At 45.4% G+C, this 19,748-nt stretch overlaps 1 protein-coding gene across 1 annotated transcript in view; it reads left to right on the forward strand.

Moving 5' to 3' along the window:
- Nucleotides 1-453: 453 nt before the first annotated feature.
- The window catches only part of PGBD5 (piggyBac transposable element derived 5), an 82,757-nt gene continuing 63,462 nt past the window's right edge, over nt 454-19,748 (forward strand). The window contains exon 1 of the mRNA XM_045537032.1: nt 454-787. Coding sequence (XP_045392988.1) covers nt 454-787 — 334 coding nt within the window. The remainder of the gene's footprint in view (nt 788-19,748) is intronic.

A 19,748-nucleotide genomic window follows, 5' to 3' on the forward strand; every position in this document is an offset into this window, starting at 1 on the left:
CCGCGGGCGGAGGAGCGAGGAGGCGGGCCCGCCGCAGGTCCCGCCCCTCCCCGCCGTGCCGCGCCGCGCTCCCCATTGGCCCGCGGGCGGAGGAGCGAGGAGGTGGGCCCGGCGCTGGCGGCTCGCGCCCGGGAGGGTCGGCCGGCGCTGCTGCGGGAGGGAGCGCGGAGCGCAGCGGTGCCAGGAGACGCGGCGGCGGCGCCCGGTCGCGGCCGCAGCCCCAGCCCCAGCCTCCGCCGCGGCGCGCAGCCCGCGGTGCCCGAGCTCCGAGGGCGCTTCCCGGGCCCCGGGCCCGCGGCGGCCAAGACGGCGGGCCGGCCGGGCGCGGGGCGGCGGGCGCTGTGCTGTGGGCTGCGCTGGTGGGGGGCGGCGGGCCGCGGCGCGGGCCCGGGGCCCGGCGCGTGCGGCTGGGAGGCGCTGTGGGGCGCGGGCGCGCGGGCGGCGGCCGGGGCCATGGCCGAGGGCGGCGCGGGCGCGCGGAGGAGGGCGCCGGCGCTGCTCGAGGCGGCCCGCGCGCGCTACGAGAGCCTGCACATCTCGGACGACGTGTTCGGCGAGTCGGGCCCGGACAGCGGCGGGAACCCCTTCTACAGCACCTCGGCCGCCTCGCGCTCCTCCTCGGCCGCCTCCTCGGACGACGAGCGCGAGCGCCCCGGACCCCTGGGGGCCCTCGCCGCGCAGCCGCCGCGCTCCGCGGACGCGCAGGGCCCGGAGGACGACGAGGCCGGCGCGGGCTGGAGCCACGCGCTGCGGGACCGCCCGCCCCCGCGCTTCGAGGACACCGGCGGTAAGGGGCGGCCTGCGGGGCGGGGTGCAAGGGCGCGGCGCCGGGACCCCCGCTTGGACGGCCGGAGGCTGCGCCCGGAGGGCCGTGGGCACGGGCGGACGGACTCCAGATGCCCCCCGGGCTGGCTTGACTGCGGCGGCTGCGCCTGTAGGAAGCAAATGCGTTTCGGGAGCGGGGATTTAGTTCGAAATTAGTCTGGCCTAGGGGCTCCACAGCCGTGGGCGGAGGGGATGAGACGGAGGCCGTGGCCAGCGCTTCGCCGACGAGGGGGGTCTGCGTTCCCTCGCTGGAGTGTCCCCGCGTGCTGCCCTGGGAGCCAGTCACACCTGTGGGGTCCGACTTTAGGGGCCGCTTAAAGTTAGGCTGCCCTAGTTGCGGGGATTGTGAGCCTGGCTTGGCTGGGGTCGGGGAGAGAGGGTGGGAGGTGTTTTGCAGTGATGGCTCCAGAGCAAGCCTTACCCAGGTGACCCGGTAGCAGGTGGAGCGCGGCCCAGTGAGAGCTGAGGGAGGGGCCGCCCATGGCGTCTTTACTGGGTTTAGCGTTCTGCTAATCTGAGAAACTTTCCTTTCTGAGAACCGGGAGGAAGGAAGGGACGGATTCAGCAGCGTTGATGCAGGTGCATGCTCTTGTCCCAGCAGGTCCTGTCCCGTGTGCTCTGCCTACCACTTTGGTAATAGCCGAGCCCCGAACACCTGGAGAAGGTGGCTGAGTGCAGGCAGCTGTGGCTGCCCCAAGGCTTCCTTACTGCTTGTTTTTGTGGGAGTTGGCTTTGTAAGATCAGTACTCAACTTAAGCTCAGCAGCCTCTGCCTTCTTTGAAAGGTGGAGACCAGCGTCTGCAGCCACCCTCTGAAGCTATTTTCCTTGCTCCACGGCCTTCTGTGGCAGGCCCGTGTTCCTGCACACCATGTTCTTCCGTGGAAGTGCATGCAACCAGTGTTGATAAAGGCCAGGGAGTGGCCTCTGTGGGCTTCATGCGGCTTTTCCTGTGGCTTTCTGTGATTATTGTTCAACCGGTCAGGAACATGGCACACAGAAGGCAGGCCCAAGGGACCTCCGGCTAGTGCCGGGACTTGGATCTGGACATGATGCTGCAGCCTGCTGGGAGGCTGGTAGGGCTGGGTGGACTCTGTCGGTAGGGAGTGGTTTGCAAACCTTCTGCAGACTGCGGTGTAGGTGCACGGAGCTACAGCTGGGCTTGCAAAGTCGGAGTTAGCTGTGCAGTGCTGTGGGGTGGGTGCATTTTAAAGCATGTGCATTTGGGCTGTGGTTAAGAGTCTGGGAATCTTCAGAATCACTCTGTATGGTCCTTTTATACCACCATACGTTTTCCAGGATGTGATTAAGTTCCTCCTGCACTGGACAGCTGTTTTCCATATTGGCTCTTTAAGAATTGTATCAGTTCAGAGCCCTGGTTTGGCAGACTTTATGCCTTGAGTATCTGTGGTACAGTTTTGATCTTGGAACATTTGAGATACAAGTCCACCTGGGAGAATATAGCAAGTCTGCTTGCTTGTATCTCGAGGCAAAATAGGGAACTTGTGCTAGGTTAAGCCTGGTTATGAATAAGAATCATGAACGTGCTGGTGCAGAAAGGGTGAGCACACTGAAATACGTTTAAAAGCAATTTTATATTTCTTGGTAACCTTTAAATCGGTGAAATTCTGCAGCACAGACATTTAATCTGGCCACTGCAGCACTTATGGTCATGAAGAACAATATTGTGTGTCATTTGGTGTTAGGCTCAAATTCTGCTTCCTGCAGATGCCCACTGAGTTCACACCTGGACCTAAGCATCACAGTGAAGCCCTTTAACCAAAGACTTTAGTGGTTATTTGTTTTTCATACCCAGTTTCGTTTTCCCGTTCTGTGTGGGAGCTTGCCTTTTAAATCCAGTTCTAATTTAGAATTTCTTCTTTGCAAATTTCTCCCTGAGGGAAATTTGGGGTGAGAGGGGTGGAGAGATGAGGTTGATGGCTTGTTAAGTTTGAATTGTCTTCCCTGAAACACTGGAATATGACTTATGGGGGCTGAAAATAGATGCAGAAGTATGGGGTTGGTCAGAGAAAAATCTTTGCACCTGCCAGCGTGGAGAGAGATGGATGTGTTTGTCAGGAGGCTGAGAGCTGCACCCCGGCTGCTCTGCGAGCCGAGAGGTTCAGCCTGCTAGGTTTGCCAGAGTGCCGTATCTAAGACACTCCAGCAAGCAAGCGTTCCGTACTTGCAAGGAATGCAGCCTGGATCTCTCTTCCATCTTTCTGCCCCAGTTTATTAACAGATCTCACTGGGTGGGTAGAGTGCGGTGGGGAGGACAGTAAGCTGGTGGCATTTCCATCTGTAATCAATCAGGCTTTGTAATAGAAAATATGTAATCCAAATAGCTATTGCTTCTGGAATCAAATGAGGAAAGCACAGGATTCTAGATTTATAGAGGAAGCTTCTTGCTTTGTTCCCACTGTGAAAACAGGTGTATGTGTACGTGTGTAAATGTGTATTTTATGTAAATGTGCATGTAAGTAAATGTGTATGTGTAACTGTATCGTATGTAAACGTGTATTGCTTGTGCTAGTTTGGGCTAAGTAGGTTTTTTTTTTATGAGCAAAAGATTATAACTGCTGTCTCTAAGCTCTCAATGACCTAGAAACCTTTGCAGAGAGTGCTGTGCAGGAGGGAGGTAGACGCTGAGGACCAGTGTGCATTGAGCTGTAGTTGGAGCCACCATATGCCCCACCTTGTGGAGGGTGTGCGTGCAGTAGGGATGCACTTGGTGCCCACCAGAGAGGAGGAGGGGGAGGGATGCAGCAGTGCTAGATCCTGTGCCAGCCCTACTAGCAGCATTTCTGTAGTTAAGGCTGGAAATCCCAGCCATTCCTCAGGCTGTTCCAGTGTTCCCAGCCACTTCCTTCTGTTTTCAGCATATTTTGCTTCCTAGATCAGCCTCTCGGGAAGTGCAACCAGCAATTACTGGTGGAGAAGGGCCTCTGCCACCCCTCTGTCTCCTTTCTCACCTCCCCCAGGTTCTGGCTGTGCTTTGAGGTCTGGGTCCCCTTGCGATGACTTAAATACAGTGCCTGTGCTTACAGGGCTGGCTTGACAGGCTCTTAACCCTTGCATGGATGGGGGTCAGCCTGGGAGCTGACATGCTTACTGGGAGTGCGGAACCCATGACTCTCCCTGAACCAGACTTGCTGCACATTCTTCTAGAATAGCCCCTCAAGCTGTCGGCCTTGCCTGCCCACTGCTGATAACCAGCACAGCATGGGAGCTCACTCTTTAGAAACAGCATGAAATTCAGGCCCGGCTGCTTTTTGAGTCTCTGCCCTTTTGGTTTCTTATTCTGAGCAGTCTTGTGATTCGGAGGAGGCAAAGGAACTGACAGATTCACAGATGCTCAAGGACTCTTGTCTGCTTGGCTCTGTCCGTCCTTTGTCGTGACTGGCTGGGATCCGAGCTGTTCGCTCTTTCCGTTAGGGATTGGGCTTCATAGAAGAGGTTGATTCTGTTGTTGTTGTTTTGTTTTTTTGCCCGAGCACTACATTAGCAACCCTCTAATCGTTCAGCGGGGAGGCATGACCTTGAGAAGCTGGAGAGGAACATGTGGCTTTGGAGATTGGCATGGTTGAATGTTTTATCTTTAGAGTTTGATTTATGTGGTTTAAAATCATTTTGACAAGAAGAGAAAAAGGGGTTTGTAAGCTCAGAGACCTGGAGCCCTGTCTGTGGCATGAAGTATAAGCAGCTGCTCCTGCCTTTAGCTCTGTGCCATGTTCTGTGGTTCCAGGGAGATCTCTGAATCTTGGTGAGCCAAGTCAATGCTACGGAGTAACCAAGCTCAAGCCGGTGTCATCTTGCAGCCGCCACGGAGAATTCAGAGAAGGCAGCTTCCTGGGAGAGCTGTTTTGCTCTTTTCCCAGGAGTCTGTCCGTGTGGGGGTGACACTTGAGTTGCTGCCGCTGCTAACAACAGTCTCATTTGTCACTTGCGTTTTCACGCGTTGTCACACTTAATCTTCACTAGGACTCCATACGGAGTACTTGCCACCTCCACTTCACAGAGGAAAGATGGAGAGGTGTCTCTCTCATCAGAGTCCGGGGGTGCTGAGATTACCTGGTTAAGTGATCGCTGCCCAACTAGTCAGACTCAGTAAGTCAGGAAAGGGAATGCTTTTTTTTTTTTTTAACTAGAACTTTTTTCAGTCAAAAAGATTTATTTTCATAGTTAAAAATGATTGCTTTTAACTTTTGGGGGGGAAGGGTATATAGTTCTGTGAGCTTTAACACATGAATGGATTTGTGTAATCAACACCACAATGAGGATACAGAAGAGAAGATTCTAGAATTTTATCTAGCTCCTTATTTAATCCTTGCTAATCTTGAGCCCTGCTAGTGGGAGCTTAGAGCTGTTTTGCAGGAGGTGGGGCTTTGAATACACTGGAGCAGAGTGGTTTACTTGAGGTCTAATTCACAATTTTATTTTTTAATTTTTATTTTATTTTATTTTATTTTTTGAGACAAAGTCTCACTCTGTTGCCCGGGCTAGAGTGAGTGCCGTGGTGTCAGCCTAGCTCACAGCAACCTCACACTCCTGGGCTCAAGCAATCCTCCTGCCTCAGCCTCCCGAGTAGCTGGGACTACAGGCGTGCGCCACCATGCCTGGCTAATTTTTTCTATATGTATTTTTTAGTTGGCCAGATAATTTCTTTCTAGTTTTAGTAGAGACGGGGTCTCATTCTTGCTCAGGCTGGTCTCAAACTCCTGACCTCTAGCGATCCACCCGCCTCAGCCTCCCAGAGTGCTAGGATTACAGGCATGAGCCACCGCGCCGGGCCCTAATTCACAATTTTAGCATCTGAAACTCACCTTTCCTCTTAAGAGCTGTGATTATATATTTTTCTTATTAATAAGTAGTATACATTTATTTTAGAAAAGAAAAATGATAAAAAATTTAAAAATACCATTTATCTTTCATTACCCAGAGATAACCACAGTTGATATACTGAACATATACTTCATGTATCTTAGGTTACATACTGTTGGGTTACCTGATTTTTAATTATAATTAATATATTGTGAACATTTTCCATTTAAATTTTAAGAAGATATTTTACTGAATCTGTGATACTCTGCAGTTCCCTTTGGTTAGGACTGAGTTTATTACCCTACTTTCCCCCCCTCTTTTTTTGCTATTAAATCAATGCTATGATGAATATTATTGAAGCTTAAGTTTGTGTACACATCCTTTATTTCTTAGCATGAAATGATCAAAATAGAATTGAAGGAAGGATTTTGCACATTTTTTGAGGCTTTTGATATCTGTTGTGAAAGAGCCTTCCAGAAATGTACCTTCTTATGCTTCTGCCAACAGTGTGCTGGAGGATCTGTTAGAGCATCTTTTTGCTTATGAGGCAGCAAACCAATGTGTGATTCCCAGTAGGGTGGCTCGTAGAGGATGCTTCATTTGAGGAAGCTTACTGGGGTGTAGCACACAGATAGTGCATGAGTCATTAGTGCACAGCACAGTGAATTCTGACATGGGTACATCCAGGTCACCACCACCCAGATCGGGGTAAAGAACATTCCCAGCACCCTGAAGGTCCCCCCTCATCCCTTCCCACATAGTACCTCCCTGCTCCCAGAGGCAGCCATTATTCTGAGTTTCATCACCATGGGTCAATTTTGCCCATTATATTGTTTTATCTGCAGGATGCATCCATATTATTGCATGCAGCAGTCATAGCTTTACATTACTGTGTAGTATTCCATTGTGCAAATATACTACAGTTTATCCAGGATCCTATCAGTGGGCTTTTGCGTTTCCAGTTTGGGGGCTTTTATGAATACAGCTGCTGTGAACATACTTGCACGCGTTTTTTTGATGGACGTACACGTCATTTCCCTTGGGCGTATGTACATAGGAGTGGGATTGCTGGGTCATAGGTTAGGTGTATGTTTGCCTTTAGTATAAAGTCTCTCAATCTGGGCGTGCTGACATTTTGGGCCAGATGATTCTTTGTTCTGGGGGGCCATCCTGGGTGTGTAGCAGCATCCCAGGCCTCTGCCCAGTAAATGCCGCTAGCACCCCGTCTCCCCAGTTGTGGCAACCAAATACGTCTCCAGACATTGCAACATTTTCCTGGGGGGCAGAATCACCAGTTGTTGAGAACCACTGCTTAGTAGATGCTGCCAAACAGTATTCCAGTTTATACTCCCACCAACAAGGTGCCGGGTGTGCCAGGCATTAATTCAGCAGCACATTGAACCCTGCTGGGGTAAAACAGTAAGTAAGAGATGCCCCCTGGGGTCCAGTTGGAGAGACCAAATGAAGAAAAAGAGATAAGAGTCTCTGGTGAATGCTATGATCAGGGTAAACACGGATTTTTACAAGATTCCAGAGTGAGACACCTCGTGCAGCTAGGCTAGGGAAGAGGCAGTGTTTCTAGCCCCCTAAGCTGCATTTTGAAGAATAAATAAAAATTAGGTAAAGAGAAAGGAAAAGTGTTTCTACCAGAGAGCAGTTTGGGCAAAGGCATGGGGGGTGGGGGGAGGAGAAGGCATGTCATGGACACCTTCTTTGCTCATGGACAGCTGCTAGCTCTGTTCCCCACCAAACTGAGCTTCCTTTCTTGAGGATCTTCTAGGTGAAAAGGTTTTGAAATTTAACACTTGTAATCGTTACCATTGCAAGTAGCTGCAGCAGGAATCCAAACTCCAGGTTCAGGCAATGATGTAGATTTACCTAGCAAATGCTGGATCCCGTGGGGAGGGGGCTTTGGCAAGTTTGTTGAGAAATGAGTACTTTGGGTGGAATCGTGGAAAAGTGTCCTTCCTTTAAGGAAGGAAAACAGAAAGTGACAACAAAAAGAATTGTGATAAAACCTTTATTCCTTTATTGGTGAGAAGAAATACAGTATTATCTTCTGGAGAGGCATGAGAGGATGTCATGCCAGAAGAATAATAGAATACCTAAAATACCTTCTGTGGAAAGGTGGCGTTTGCCTTGCCTCGAATGTAGTATAAAAAGCTTTCTTCCCCATTATTTGTGAGTTCCAGGAAGAATTATTACAAAAGGATGAACAGCTGGCCAAATTTAGGTATATATTTAAGAAATCACTTTTTTAAGGAGCTTAGAATCACAAGTCCTTCTGCTTCTGACATCGTTGCCGTTGCTGCTGGCTGTAACCAGGGCAACGCTGCCCCTTGGCCGGGCGGCTGGAGCCTTCGCCTGCTTGGATTCTCAGCTTCTGCTCGTGCCCACCGCCCAGTCCCGTTTCTCTTCCCCCAGGCCGTGGTGGAGGGAGAAGTGATGTTTCACAAACATGAGTCCGTCCACTCCCTTCTCTGCTTAAACCCTCTCACGGCTTCCCATCCAAGCCAAAGGGAATTGCAGGCTCGCGAGAGCGTGGCCTCCAGGTCGCCAGGCCCACCCTAGCCTTCCTCTCCAGTGTCACCTTGCGGCACTTGTCCTACCATTAAGTTGATCCTCTGTCTGTCTCAGAGACTTTGTGCCTGCCAGGTCCTCACCTGGAACGTTCTTCCTGCTGGTGTTTGAATGGCAGCCCTTGCTTGCTGGTCTGGTCTTGGTTCCGGTGTCACTATCTCTATGGATCTAAAAGCACCACCTTCCCTCTGGTCCCTCCCAGCACCCCTTGCCATCCACCGTCAGCTAGTTCACTTTTCACGTGGGCAGAGACCGTGGGCGTTGTGGTCATGGTGAGAACACGGTCAGTGCTCAGCTTTTGCTGAACGATTGAATGAACAAAAGAATAGATAGCCGAAGCAGATTTTTAAAATGCATCTGGGAACTGGCACTGATAAAGAATGTTTACAAGGAGCTGAGCATCTCTAACACCCCAAATAGCAGAAGAGCGGATAAGGCAGCTTCACAGAGGACTGAATTCCTTATCCTGGAAGCACCGGTGTGTGATACGGAGATTTCTGTCTTGGGTAGAGGACCGAACTTTCGGGAACAACCCAATCCTTGGGCTTCTACCACTTGCCTACTTGCTAGTGGCCAGAGACCCCCAAGACAGGACTCTGTTAGGGTCCTGTCAGAAAGGGTACAAGCCAGCTGCTGGTATGTGTATCACTCACTATGTACCAGATGCTGTTCTAAGCACTTTCTAACCTATGTAATCCTCATAACCATCTTGGGAGCTGAGTACTATCATTGTTCCTGTTTTTAAAATGAGGAAACTGAGTCACAGAGTGGTTAAGTGACATAGGGTAGACTGGGCCCTTTGATTAGGGTACTAGGAAGGATCAATGAGTAGGACCAATGAGCAGATCGGTGAATGTGAGACATAGTTTATGCAGGTCAGACTGGCTAATTAATGAGTCCCTTGCAAGGGGCTGTGAAGCACAGATGATCACTGTTCCCAAACCTGTCTCCCCTGGGTGCCTCCCAGCCCAGGCTTGTCAGCACCTTCCCAGCCCCTGCAGTGAGATGGGGCTACTGCCTGGATTGTGGGCAGTGGGAAGTGAGCAGACATATGGAAGAGAGACCCCGTGGGCAGGTGGCTGAGACCTTGGTGAGAAGTGGTCACTGCACTCCCTCCTGCCTGGTCTCATCCTCTCCGAGGTGGTGGACAGGAAACCAGTAGAAAATATAATTTTGACATTTCAAAGCTTCCAACATGGGCTGGGTACGGTGGCTCACACCTGTAATCCCAACACCTTGGGAGGATCAGGCAGGAGGATGGCTTCAGGCCAGGAGTTTGAGACCAGCCTGGGCAGCATATCAAGACCCTGTCTCTACCAAAAAAAAAAAAAAAATAGCAAGGCGTGGTGGTGCACACCTGTAGTCCCAGCAGCTACTCAGGAGGCTGAGGCAGAGGAAGATCACTTGAGTCCGGGAGTTTGAGTCTGCAGTGAGTCATGATCACACCACTGTACTCTAGCCTGAGTAACAGAGCGAGACCCCACCTCAAAAAAAAAAACAAAAAAACCCCCCCCAAAAACCCCCAACAGCCTCTAACAAGCTTCCATGGCAAAAAGCAACTGAAAATGGAGACCTGTTTTCTCAAGTTTGAAACAGGGTTACAATGAGAATAGAAAGGATCAGTATAGAGGACAGTTTTCTGGGAGGAGAGAATGTCAACAGGTGGGATCATCCACAGGGTGGTTAGTGACAGTCCTGGTTACTCGAGCACTTTGTACCTTGAGGAAGCGACATCTTCCACCAGTGCCGTCCTAAATACGTGTTCCCAGGATTGCACTGCTGAGTTTGTGTGTGTGTGTGATTACCTGAAGATCTGAGATTCTGTCTGAATGCACAGGACAAGCAGTGTCCATCTCCTTCCAGAATTTCCTGTTTTCCTTGGCTGCATTTTCTTAGGTGAGCTGCGGTGCTGACCACAACCTATGGCGTTTTAGGACATCGTGCATTCGGAATGCCAGTGGAGTCCTGGAACAGAACCTATTTGAAAATCAGAGACAACAGTTGCTTTTCTTTAAGATTGAAAGAGGTAAATTTTAGGTAAATGATAGTAAGGGCGAATTCACGCTATGTATTGTAAATCTGTAGACTCATTCTGTTTAAGAAGTATAGCAGATAAGAAATACAAAGATTTCGGACAAGATTTTAATAAATTCAGGAAGACAGCAGATTATATCAGGGAAATGAGAGCATGTTAATAGTTGAAAGAGTACAGCCCACATTTCTGAAGGTTGTGTGCAGGATGCTTTGGTGGGAAGGGGTGACGATCTGCCTTCGATTCTGCCTCCCAGAAAGGCACTGTGATGTGCACAGAGCTTTGGAGACAGGTGCCCCTGGATGCCAGTCCCAGCTTTGCCCCTGGATCACCTTCTCCTGGAGGGGCAGCTGTCCTGCACAGGAAGCCTCCAACTAAGTGCGCTTTCCATGGTCTCTGCCCGGCTCCCAAGGGCCAATGTCAAAAGGCAAACCCAAGCCGTGTGCAGCGTGGGGAGTGCCGACGTTCCTTCACCCTGTCAGTTTATCGGTAGAAATTTTAAAGTGAAATTGCCTGGGAAACTAAAGCAAAACAGCCCTGAAAATAAAAGTTTTTGGGCATAGACTTCACATCTTCTTTTGAGTACATTTCATACATTTGGCAGATATTTATAGAGTGCCTACTATGTGCCAGGCACTGTGTTAGAAAGTGGGGCTTGAGAAATTAATAAGAGATCCCAGCCCTTAAACAAGCATAAATCCTGGTGGCGAAGACAGGCAGCTGGTCCACAAATAACTGTGATGCAGTGTAACAAGTGGTGTCGTAAGAAGGGTGTCCTGGGTCCTAAGGGAACCCCCAGAAAGAGCCAGCGTGAAAACTTCTTTAGGGCCACAGTAAGCGTGGTAGATGCAGGTGGTACCCAGGGAAGCCAAAGGGTGGTTTGCTGCAAACCCTGCTCCTTTATGTGTCCAGAGCATTTCCCTCTGAGACAGACTAGCAAGCTTGGCGAGCCGGGAGCCTGCTCCGGATGGGGGTGTCGGTGGCTCTGCCTGAGTTCTGACCTGCAGCCAATACTCTGATTGACATTTCCATCAAGGAGTAGAACTGAGGGTAGGTAATATTACAAAAAAGTACGGTAAGTCCTCTCTTAACATCAATAGGTTCTTTGAAACTGTGACTTGAAGCAAAATGACATAGAACAGGCCCTTGGATAATGTTGTTTCATTATAATGTTGATGAGGAAAAAAAATTGGTTTTGTTATAGGTCATTTTGCTTAAAGTCGCAATGTCCAAGAACCCACTGATGACATTAAGTGAGGACTTTTTGTCCCTGAAATTTGGACTGGGAAGGTACGTGGTGGCCGTGGAGTTAGAAAAGAAAGGAATACTTTTTTTTTCTCAGCAGTTTTAATATTGTGTGCGATCTTTTCAAAATTATATATGTCAAAACATATACAGTTGACCCTGGAACAACACAGGTTTAACTGCATGGGTCCACTTATATGTGGATTTCCTTCCACCTCTGCCACCCTGAGACAGCAGGAGTGACCCCTCCTCTTCCTCCTCAGCCTGCTCAGTGTGAAGATGATGAGGATGAAGACCTTTATGATGATCCACTTCCACTTAATTTATAGTAAACATATTTTTTCTTCCTTATGATTTTCTTGATAACATTTTCTTTTCTTTAGCTTACTGGATTGTAAGAATACATAATACGTACAACATGTAGAATATGCATTACTAGACTGTGTGTGTCATTGGCAAGGCTTCCAGTCAACAGTGGGCTCTTAGTAGTTAAGTTTTGGGGGGATCAAAAGTTAGATGTGGATTTTTGACTACTCTAGGGGTTGATGCCCTAATCCCCATGTTGTTCAAGGTCAGCTATAATTTTAACGATAAGCATTAAAGTAATACTATACAGAGTTCTTGACTGGAGTCCTTTTCTTACCCTTTTCCCTTTTGCGTTGGAATTCCCCTCCCTTCTCTTTCTCTCTGATCTCTGTCTGTGTAACCAGTTGTCAACTTGGTGCTCATACACAGACGCCTTTGTTTGTTTTTCCCTACCCCACCACCCCCTCCCCCGCCGACACGTTTGTGCATACGCATACGTGTATAGTTTTTTTTTTGGTGGGCAGTGTCATTTAACAAGGGCTCCTTTTGTACACCTTTTATCAATCTCTTCTCGCTCAATACTTCATGAATAACCGTCTTCTGTTTCTGTTTTACTTAATTTTTATAAGGAATGCCTGCTAAACTTTTGTCAAATGCCTCTTTAACATTTATTGCTACGTTTCTGTAGTTTTTTCCACATTTAATTTATTGAGGAAGTAAATTTTATTGATTTCCTGGTATTGAGCTATCTTTGTAGTTCTTGGATAAACCCAGGCTGGTCTCAGTGTGTGTCTCTTTGGTATACGCTTGAATTCTGTTGTTGGCTAATATGAGTTCAGAGTTTCTGTAACTAAGCCATCATAAGCCTGATTTGTTAATAATTTCTCATCTCTCAGGCTTGTCAGGTCTGGGCATTAAAATTCCACTTGGCTTTATAAATACGTCAGCTTATTTTTAAGTTTCCTGTTGCCATGTAACAGAATTATGGGCTAGATAGGACTTAGGTGTGAAGCTGCGTGGTCTTGGTGCCTTTTCTGAATTTTTCTACTTCTCCAGTCAGTTGGATGATTTGTTCTTCTGAGAAATCATCTATTTCTTCGAGAATTTTCAAATCTGTTGACATGAAGGTCCATGCGGTATTTTTTTAATGATTCTTTCAATCTCTGCTGCGTTTGCGTTTCTCTGTCTGTCCTCAATGGCGATCTTGTCTGTTTTTGCAGAAGACCCTGTCTTCTCTCCTCTCTTCCTTCTCTCCCGCCGCCCACCTTGGCTGTATCTTGTCCTTAACTGGGCACAGGACGTGTTTTTCTATTTTATTGATCTCTTCAGTGCCCCAGCTTTGAGTTTATTTGTCCTTTTTATGTTTTTTATTAGTTTGAACCTTTATCTTTTTAAAATAACTTCTTCCTTTTGATTTATTGAGCTGTCCTTTTCTAATCGCTTAAGATTAGTACAAAGTTCCTTTTTATTTTTAAAATATTTTCTCTACTATTTAAGGCATTTGACACTAAAATCTCCTTGGAGTATAACGTCTTGGTGTGTTCTGTAAGTTTTGATGCAAGTGTTCTCTTTTCCATTGCTTTCAAGGTTTCCTTCAGTTCCTCTTTTGACTTACTCTTTGATCTAAAAGTGTGTTTCTTAATTTCTGAGTACTGAAGATTTTTTTGTTTCGTGATTATTTAATCCTAATTTTATTGGATTGTGATCACAGAAGTCTCCTTTAAGACTTTAATTTGAAAGTTTTGTAAAGGTTTTCCTTGTTACCAAATATGTAATTAATCTTTACAAATGTGGCATAGGTATAAGAAAAAAATGTGTGTTCTTTATTTGAGGCAGGTAAGGGTATCTGTTAATCTATTTATATTCCTTTTGTCTTTATTTTTTTCTCTCTGGGAGATACTCTCATTTGAAAAGAGAAATTTTGACTGTGTTCTTGCATTATTAAGAGTTTTTTAGTTGCTGATTGTTTGGTGCATACATATTTATACCTTTTATATTTTCCTCCAATACTGTGCCTTTAATAACGTCGCTCTTTGACCTGAAGTCCAGCTTGTCTGCTATTAATTTTGCCATTCCTGCCTTTTCTTTCTTTGCATCTGCCTGGTATCTCCTTGCCCAGTGTGTTATTTTCAGTCCTTTTTGTCATTTTAGGTGTAGCTCTAGAACAGCACAAAGATGGATTTATATTTTTAACACTACCTGATAGGCTCTTTAATTTAGTTGGACAGATCAATCTGTCCACACTTAAAGTAATGATGAACAGGCTTGATTTTATTTCTTCCTTGTTATCTTATTGATTTAGCTTTTTTTCTCTTTTCCCCATTTTTTTTTTTTTCTTTCTGAGACAGGGTCTCGCTTTGTCGCCCAGGCAGTTCAGTGGTGCGATCGTAGCTCACTGCAGCCTTGAATTCCTGGGCTCAAGTGATCCTCCTCCCTCAGCCTCCCAAGTAGCTGGGACTACAGGTGCATGTCACTATGCCTGGCTAATTTTTAAATTTTTTGTAGAGATAGTGTCTTGTTATGTTGCCCAGGCTGGTCTTGAACTCCTGAGCTCAAGTAATCCCCTCACCTCGGCCTCCCAAAGTGCTGGGATTGCAGGTGTGAGCCACCATGCCTGGCCTCTTTTAACCATTTTTGATGTTCTGATCAAGTTGTAGTTGTTCATCCTTTTTTGTTATTGTTGTTCTACTTGATAATGTGAAAGTTCTCTGTCCATTTTTTTAGTAACAGCTTTATTGAGATATAATTCAAATGGCTTCGCCTATTTAATGGATACAGTTCAATGGCTTTTAGTATATTCCCAGTTTGTGCAACCATCAGCGTAATCAATTTTAGAACATTTTCATCATCCCCAAAAGAAACTTTAGTTATTACCCCAACCCCTAGGCAACCACTACTCTCCTTTCTGTCTCTATAGATTTGCCTATTCTAGACATTTCATATAAATGGAATCATGTAATATGTAGTCATTGTGGCTGGCTTTTGTATCAGTATTTCATTCCTTTTTGTTGTTGAATAATATTCCATTGAATGGCTGTACCACATTATATACCGTATTTTATTTGTCTGTTTATCAATTGATGAACATTTGGGTTGTTTTCACCTATTGGCTATTATTTATAATAGCCAAAACCTTCATATGTAAGTTTTTGTGTAAACATTGTTTTCAGTTTTCTTGTATATATATATATACCTAGAAGTAGAATTGCTGAGTCATATGGTAACTCTGTTCAACATTTTGAGGAACTACCAGACTTTTCCAAAGTGGCCGTCCCATTTTGTAATCCACTGGCAATGTATGAGGGTTCAAGATCCTTCACATTCTTGCCAACACTTGTCTCGAGTTTTGGTTCTAGCCATCCTAGTGTGTGAAGTGGTATCTCATTGATTTGTATTTGCTGAATGACTCATTATTTTGATCATCTTTTCATATGCTTATTGTCTGTTTGCATATCATATTTGGAGAACTGTCTATTCAAATCTTTTGCCCATTTGTTAAATTGAGTCATTTGTCTTTTTTTATTGAGTTATAAGAGTTCTTTATATATTCTGGACTTGTTTCTTATCAGATATATGACTTGTAAATATTTCTCCCATTTAGTGGGCTGTCTTTTCACTTTCTTGATGGTGTCCTTGGAAACACAAAAGTTTGACATTTTGTGAAGTCCCAATACCTATTTTTTCCTTTGGTGGCTTGTGCTTTTGGTGTCAGAGCTAAGAAATCATCGACAAGTTCAAGATAATTAAAGTTTATCCCTATGTTTTCTTCTAAAAGCTTTATTGTGTTAGCTCTTACATTTATGTCTTTGATCTATTTTGAGGTATGTTTTATATATGGTGTGAGGTAAGGTTGCAATTTTATCCTTTGCATGTTGGTATTCAGTTGCTTCAGCATCATTTGTTGAAAAGATGATTTTTTCCCCATTGAATTGTTTTGACACCCTTGTCAAAAATCAATTGACTATAACTTATTTTCCATTTTTATAATATTTTTCCCTTTCTCCTCCCCACCTCATAATTAAATGTATATTTCTCTATAGTCATTTGAAAATAGCATGCTGTTTCCCCAACTAAGACTGTTTTTCTCAGAACAAGACCTTCTATATCAAGAATCCTTATTTAACTTTTTATCATACTCAATCCCACAGATTTACTATCTTTTTATATTACACACACACACACACACACACACACACACACACACGAGATACACCAAGTATACATTTTGTCCAAATGGCTACTGAAGTCCAGACTGAAGCCCAACTGTAGAATAAACTTACAGGATACAAGAGTACTGTCTAAAGTTTTGTTTAAAAAATCTTATACTTTATTAAAGATTTTAGGAGTCAGAATTCCAAAGGTTGACAGTGTAGTACAGAAATAATAATTACTCATGCTGTCAGTGGCTTGATTGCACCTGTGGACACTCTACCACACGTTTGTGAAAATGAAGAGGTGTTCATTTCAGGTTGGGCACTGGGCAAGGCATCTTTTACTGCATCCACTAATATAGGGTATTTCTACCAGTGATGTCCTCACCTTCCTAATAGTAGCTCTTGAAGGTAAAGGCTTACCTTCTTTTTGTCTCCTAGACTCGAGGATTTGGTCAGTTCATAAGATGTTGCAATTTCATTGACACAAACCCATGAACTCAATCTTGGCTCACCACTTAAATGTGTTCTTTGGATATTTTTAGGAGTAAACTTGATATGTTGCCCTCACTTACGATTTTTCCTTCTAACATTTCTGCATGCAGTGGCTACTTCCTACAGTCACTTGAGAAAAACCAGGAATGCGGCAGTGGAACAGTTTATTTTTCTTTCAGGATAACAAAATTGTTTTGGAATTTCTGTCTGCATCTCAGATGCCGGTATACGAGCATCAGGTTTGGAGTCTTCCCTGAGGAGACGACAGATACCACATACAGAACACATGTGCTTTCCTGACACTTGAGTTTGGTTACCCAGGATTCCCTGGCCAGCAAACCAGCAGGGCAGAAACACGGCTGAGCTCCTCAGTAATCCAGCAGGCCGTAGAGGCCTGGCTATGTTTGCACAGCTTGTCTGCTGTACAAGACACAGAAGGGGCACGTTAATTCAGGGCAAATTTTTTTTCAGTAACACATTTTCCAGGAGGAACTTAACAACCAGGATTCGTAGTTTGAGCAAATCTTGGCAATTCTTCATCTTCTAACTACTGAAGATGGCAATTTGTCTGTGGCAATCGTTTTAATGTTCATTTGGAGTGTAGTATTAGTCTCCATAGACTTAAAACTCTAAGAAATTGTTGGCCGGGCGCAGTGGCTCACGCTTGTAATCCTAGCACTCTGGGAGGCCAAGGTGGGAGGATCGCTCGAGGTCAGGAATTCGAGACCAGCCCGAGCAAGAGCGAGACCCCTGTCTCTACTAAAAATAGAAAGAAATTATCTGGCCAACTAAAAAAAAAATATATATATAGAAAAAATTAGCCGGGCACGGTGGCGCATGCCTGTAATCCCAGCTACTCGGGAGGCTGAGGCAGAAGGATTGCCTGAACCCAGGAGTCTGAGGTTGCTGTGAGCTAGGCTGATGCCATGGCACTCACTCTAGCCTGGGCAACAGACCGAGACTCTGTCTCAAAAAAAGAAAAAAAAAAGAAAAAAAAAGAAATTGTTTTCTTAAAGCATTCTTGTAAAGTCTGTTATTGTAAAGTTTGATTTGTGAAAACAAAGGTTTTCTATAATACTTTCTTCTTTTCATGCTCTATATGTTCTCTTTTAGGTCTAGATTGGAAGTGATTCATTATGCATGTTGTCATACATGATTGTGAAATTTTTATCTATTCCTGAATTTCTGAGGTGGCACTGTTGACTTTTTGCTTTTAATTCATTGTCCCTAGGTGGAGAATTCCCAACTAGGACATTTTCTTGAAATAGTTATAGCCTGAATGAAATTAAATGACTGTAAGATTACATTAAATTTCTTAAGGGCTATTTAGCTTAGTTTACGAAAGCTAAGACATGAAATAATTCTACAAAGATTATCATTATGATATAAACTAAACTCCATTATTCTGCCTTGTGTCATTATTTAAATTTTATAACTGTCAGTTCTAAAAGGATAAATACTCAAAAAAGTTATCTGGGCAACATACTCAGAGTATTTGTCATATTTGTACTAACTGTCATTCTGTTTCTCAGTTTATGTAGTCGAAAGCCCTTAATTTCTTAATACTTTTTGTTTTTAAAATTAGCAGCTATTAGAATCTTTAATTATTATAACATTTACTCTTGTAATAATAACTAAACATTTATACTTTAACTTATAGAATTTTAACCTGTAAAGCACATAAGTATATTTTCAGTCTGAGTTATATCTAGAATGCTTAATTATATGTGAAAGATATTAATTTAAAAAGTGAATTGCATGTCTTGTGCATATCATTGAGATAGTTAAAATGCTTAGGCAGGACGGAAATCTACATGCTTAAATGACATTGACCACCCATCAGATCAAGGGCATCAGAAATGACATTGAAGACCCAAGACCTTTTGGCTCATGGTCTTCAGTTTTCTTTCCTCATTTCTCACCATGGAGTCTTGGTTTTGGTCCATGTGTTGTTAGAGACCTTCCATTATTGTTGTCCTCAGCTGTGGTGCCCGTTGATATATGCAGTTGACCCTTGAACAACGGCAGGAGTTAAGAGTGCCGACTCCCTCTCCAAGTTGAAAATCTGTGTGTAACTTTTAACTCAATACATATTTTATATGGTATATGTCCTACATACTATATTCTTACAATAAAGTAAGCTAGAGAAAAGAAATGTTATTAAGAAAATCATAAGGAAGAGAAAATGTACTTACTATTCCTTAAGTGGAAGTGGATCATTGTGTAGGGCTCCATCCTCCCTGTCTTCACGTTGAGTAGGCCCAAGAGGAGGAGGAGGAGGAGGGTGGGTCTTGCTCTCTCAGGGGTGGCAGAGGCAGAAGGAAATCCACGTGTAAGTGGACCTGTGCAGTTCAAACCTGTTTTGATCAGAGGTCAGCTGTACTCTGAATTCTTTTCTTCAAGTGTCTTTTATCTTGATAGCTGAGTGATACGTTGTCTGGGGAAGCCACGCTGGAGTGCCATGGTCCCACCATTCAGCTAGTCTGTATCCATTCCTTTTTAGGTGTGAGTTCCTTCTGCCTGAAAGATTGCCTTTTTCCTCTTTATTCTTAGGTTCAGAACCTCTGCTAGTGTGTGCTTCTGTGTATGTTTTCTTACAGCACGTGCAGAACTCGGTGCCCGTCACCACCCCCCGTCATCTGTCCCTTCTCTTCCTGGGTCTCGGGATGCAGCCTCAGTGTCCTAGTGTGTCCCTTCTGCCCTCCACCTCCTCGTGCTTCTCTCTGCTGTGTGATTCCTTGGTCTTGAATCTGCTTAGGGATTCAAGAATCCTATATGACCACCTTCAGCTTCTCTAAACAACTGAAGAGTTGTTTAGTTGGGAAATCATGTTTTCTAGTTACAGGAAAGCTGTTTTTTTCCCTCCTGTGTGTTGCAATAGAATCCCTTTGAGCACTATAATTATTTTAATTAAAATTCAAGCCGTCATCTGTATCCTCCAGTAGCTCTCTCTTTCTAGGTGTGTGTTGTGTTTCTTCTGAGCTGTTTTCCTGTCTCTGTTGCTGAGATCCTTAGAAGGAGGGTTATCACTCTGTGTAGGCTCACAGGGTCTACGTCTGGTGGAGAACTGGTGGGCTTGCCCGGCCTGCCATGGTGGTATAGTAAGCCAGCCCTCCTGTGTCCACGGCGGACCCCTGCCAGGCCCTCCTGGGGCAGGGCGCTCCGCCTCCGGCCCAGCTGCTGCTTTGCCTTCGGAGCCTGGGAACCTAGACGAGCCCTCCAGCGGGGACGGCCTTCCTCAAGGGTCCACAGCTCTCCTGAGACCCGTGGTTCTAAGATCCCCCTTCTGGGGCAC

The sequence above is a fragment of the Lemur catta genome, chromosome 25 (assembly GCF_020740605.2).
Source record: "Lemur catta isolate mLemCat1 chromosome 25, mLemCat1.pri, whole genome shotgun sequence".
Classification (NCBI taxonomy): Eukaryota; Metazoa; Chordata; class Mammalia; order Primates; family Lemuridae; genus Lemur; species Lemur catta.